The sequence below is a fragment of the Diadema antillarum genome, unplaced genomic scaffold (assembly GCF_040938485.1).
Source record: "Diadema antillarum isolate AM-2024a unplaced genomic scaffold, OU_Dant_1.0 seq00000143_RagTag, whole genome shotgun sequence".
Taxonomy (NCBI): Eukaryota; Metazoa; Echinodermata; class Echinoidea; order Diadematoida; family Diadematidae; genus Diadema; species Diadema antillarum.
Genome location: NW_027271219.1, coordinates 706,002 through 709,266, shown reverse-complemented (window position 1 = coordinate 709,266; position 3,265 = coordinate 706,002). Strand labels below are relative to the sequence as shown.

General features: G+C 47.9%; 1 protein-coding gene across 1 annotated transcript; it reads left to right on the top strand.

The window, feature by feature from the left end:
* Window positions 1-288: 288 nt before the first annotated feature.
* On the top strand, window positions 289-2,882 carry LOC139727703 (uncharacterized). The gene is made up of 3 exons (XM_071638683.1): window positions 289-355; window positions 517-1,761; window positions 2,470-2,882. The coding sequence occupies exons 1-3, from the start codon at window positions 289-291 to the stop codon at window positions 2,880-2,882; spliced, it is 1,725 nt and encodes a 574-aa protein (XP_071494784.1).
* The last annotated feature ends 383 nt before the right edge of the window (window positions 2,883-3,265 follow it).

The following is a 3,265-nucleotide window of genomic DNA, read 5'->3' as shown; positions in this document are numbered from 1 at the left end:
AATTAACCCAGGTCAAGTCTCTTTATTGGTAATGCAAGACATTTTTATATAGACTAGTATGTAAAGCAACACTGCAAAATCAATGATCTAGCTTTGATAATAACGAAGCGTAAGGTACAAAGGTGTACATTCTACATCACATTGCGCAACATTGTAGCGACTCTTCGTTCGGATGTACTGAGTACACTTCGCACATCCTGCTTATATGCAGAAGGCCAACCAGGAATCACAATCTTTTGTCGGGTCCGGGCTTTTTGAACAATGTTTCACAGCGACTACAAAGGGAAAATGACGGACCTCCTCTCCACGGATTCTTACCGGGAGATCAAGAGGGACCCCACCGACTCCCTCTCCCGTAAACTTACAGCCACATTGATGGGGCTACGTATAAAGGGAGCCTAGACGACAACACCTATCACAGGTTGCGCCCCAAACGCAAACAACCACCAAGAATCTACGGCCTCCCCAAGATCCACAAGCAGTCTGTCCCACTGCGCCCTATTGTGTCCTGCATAGGATCGTTTGCTTATGATCTGTCGAAGTTTCTAGCTCAAATTCTTTCCCCGCTCACGGGACGAACTTGCCACTCCGTTCGCAATTCCACCGACTTCGCCGAATTCGTCAGCACTCAGACTATAAGCTCCAACGAGTTGATGCTTTCCTTTGACGTGACGTCACTGTTCACAAACGTCCCGATTGATGGTGCCTGCAGTGTTGCACACTCACGGCTCTTGGCGGACAAAGATTTGTCAACCAGAACCACCCTCAGTCCGGATGAGGTCACGGACCTCCTCAGCTTTGTTCTGAGATCCACCTACTTTCTCTACAACGACACATACTACGAACAGTTAGAGGGCGCCGCCATGGGCAGCCCTGTGTCTGCTGTAGTTGCCAACATGTATATGGAGGCCTTCGAAGAACAAGCCTTGGAAGAGTGTCCCCCCGGAACCGCACCCAGGATTTGGAAGCGGTACGTCGATGATACCTTCATCGTTGCCGACAGGAGGCACGCTGACAAGCTACTCGAATTCATGAATACGAGAGAACCTACTATCAAGTTCACCTCAGAGCAAGAAACACAAGGAAGCATCGCCTTCCTGGACACCCTAGTCCACAGGGACACAGGGGGGAAACTGAGCACAACCATATACAGAAAGCCCACACACACAGACCAATATCTGGCCTTCAACTCACACCACCCTACATCCGCCAAACGAGGAGTGATCAGATGCCTCTACGATCGAGCAAACAAGATCATAACCAAGCCCTCTGGCACAGCAAGCGAGAAACGTCATTTGCGATCAGCACTGTCGGCCAATGGCTATCCCAGGTGTTTCATCAACAAGGCACGAACAGCAAGAGTTCAACCTGAACAGGACAAGGAGGAATACAAGTCCACGGTTGTCCTCCCCTATGTGGAGTCAATTGCGCCCGTTCTGAGACGCCGCCTGGCGAAACACAATATCCGAGTCGTCTACAAAGCCGACGCCACTATCAGAAATCACCTGGTTCGAGCCAAAGACCCGGTACCTCCCCTCAGGAAAGACGGAGTGATCTACCGTATACCCTGCAGAGACTGTGGGATGAGCTACATCGGAGAAACCGGCAGACCGGTAGGGGAAAGGTTATCCGAACACCGCCGAGACGTCACTAACTGCAAAACAGAGGCATCTGCAGTAGCAGAGCATGCATGGAATGCCCAACACCAACCAGACTGGAAAGGCGTGAAGTGCATGGACACAGCACGACACTGGTACACTCGTAGAGTGAAGGAAGCCATCCATATGTGACAGTGCACCTCAAAACGAACATAAAGTCGCACACACTGATTTTGCGTGAGGACTGAAAATAAGTGAAATGGGTCAACCTAGCCGATCTTGACTTTTTCATATTTTCTGAAAGAGCGGGTCTTCTTTTACATTATGCTAAAATTTGGTATTATAAAACGGGCAGGAAAGTGTGTTTTTTTAGCAGTTTATCTCGAACATTTTTGGTAGAATACTGTGATCAGGTGTGTCTTTAGAATCCCTTTTTCCTTTCTGAAAAACCTTGTCCACACTCTTCATTTTCAACTCTAATAACTTTTGAAGGGATAATGCTACTGCTTTGAAAGTTGGCATTAAGTATGGACAGAATGTGTTAATGAGGCATGCTTAATTTCAGTTTAATCTGATAATCCCTTCATTGTTGTTACTCTGGTGGTTTACTTCCTGTTTTTTGTCCCATTCATCGCAGAGCCAGCACGGTTTGGTAAAGATTAAGCGCTTGAATAGACACTGTACTTCAGAGCCTCTTTTCTCAGTTCACACTTTTCCTGACTTTGTGCTTTCTCTCCAATATTTAGATAGGTTAGGAGAGTCCATTTGATTTGAGTTATACATCATTTTAAAGCTTAAAGTCTGCTCTTTTAGAATATGGTCTTAACTTAAAATTCCTGTCTGGCGACTTTTTGTTTGTTTTGAGGTGCAGAGTCACATATACGACTCAGTAAGGACAACCTCAACAGGGACGTCGGCATAGAGTTACCCGAGTCATGGATGCGCTGCATTCGCATACACCACCACACTATGCACAAACCAAAGCCACCGAATCGTGACGGCAGTCAACGGACGCAGGAGGACTCACTACCCGGCCCGCCCCGGAGGGCGACGTGCTGCCAACTAGGTCCGCATAGACGCTGTAAACAGCGGCCACAGGATGGCGCACTGCCCGCCCCGCTGGGGGAGGAAACGTGCTGCCAACTAGGTCCGCATGAACGCAGCATACAGCGGACACAGTGTGGCGCACTGCCCGACCCGGCTCCGGCGGCCGCGGGCCCACTACCACGTCCGCATACACGCTATAATTTGCGTGCACGCACCAACGTGTCTTATTGTACCTGACGAAGCTCAGCAGTAGCGAGCGAAACGTCGTACACCTTTCTACGATCTTCTTCGCGAGACAAATGAATAATTGTTTCCCTATCGTCATACTATATACCTATTTAATTATGGGTAAAAGAAATCTTAGAAAAATATCTTACTTCTGGATCAGCCTTTCATTCAAAAGCAGTTTACTAACACTTGAACTATTATTTCGGTAAATCTTTGTTTTTATCAGCGGATTGGGAGGGGGCGCACCCCCCCCCCCCCCCGTAGTTACGCCACTGCTTTTGGGTGAAATAATTGGACAGATTTCTTGAATTCTGACAAAAAAGCAAGAAAATCATTTCATCGCGGGAATTATGATTATGTATAGGGTGGGGCAAATGGTGCGCTTGCCTTCC

Bases quoted from the DNA above. Each gene is read 5' to 3' on its own strand.
- LOC139727703 (XM_071638683.1), top strand. From the start codon at position 289: ATGACGGACCTCCTCTCCACGGATTCTTACCGGGAGATCAAGAGGGAC. The intron at 356-516 runs GTAAACTTACAG...TGTCCTGCATAG, and splicing joins CCCCACCGACTCCCTCTCCC to GATCGTTTGCTTATGATCTG. The intron at 1,762-2,469 runs GTAGAGTGAAGG...TTTGAGGTGCAG, and splicing joins AGCACGACACTGGTACACTC to AGTCACATATACGACTCAGT.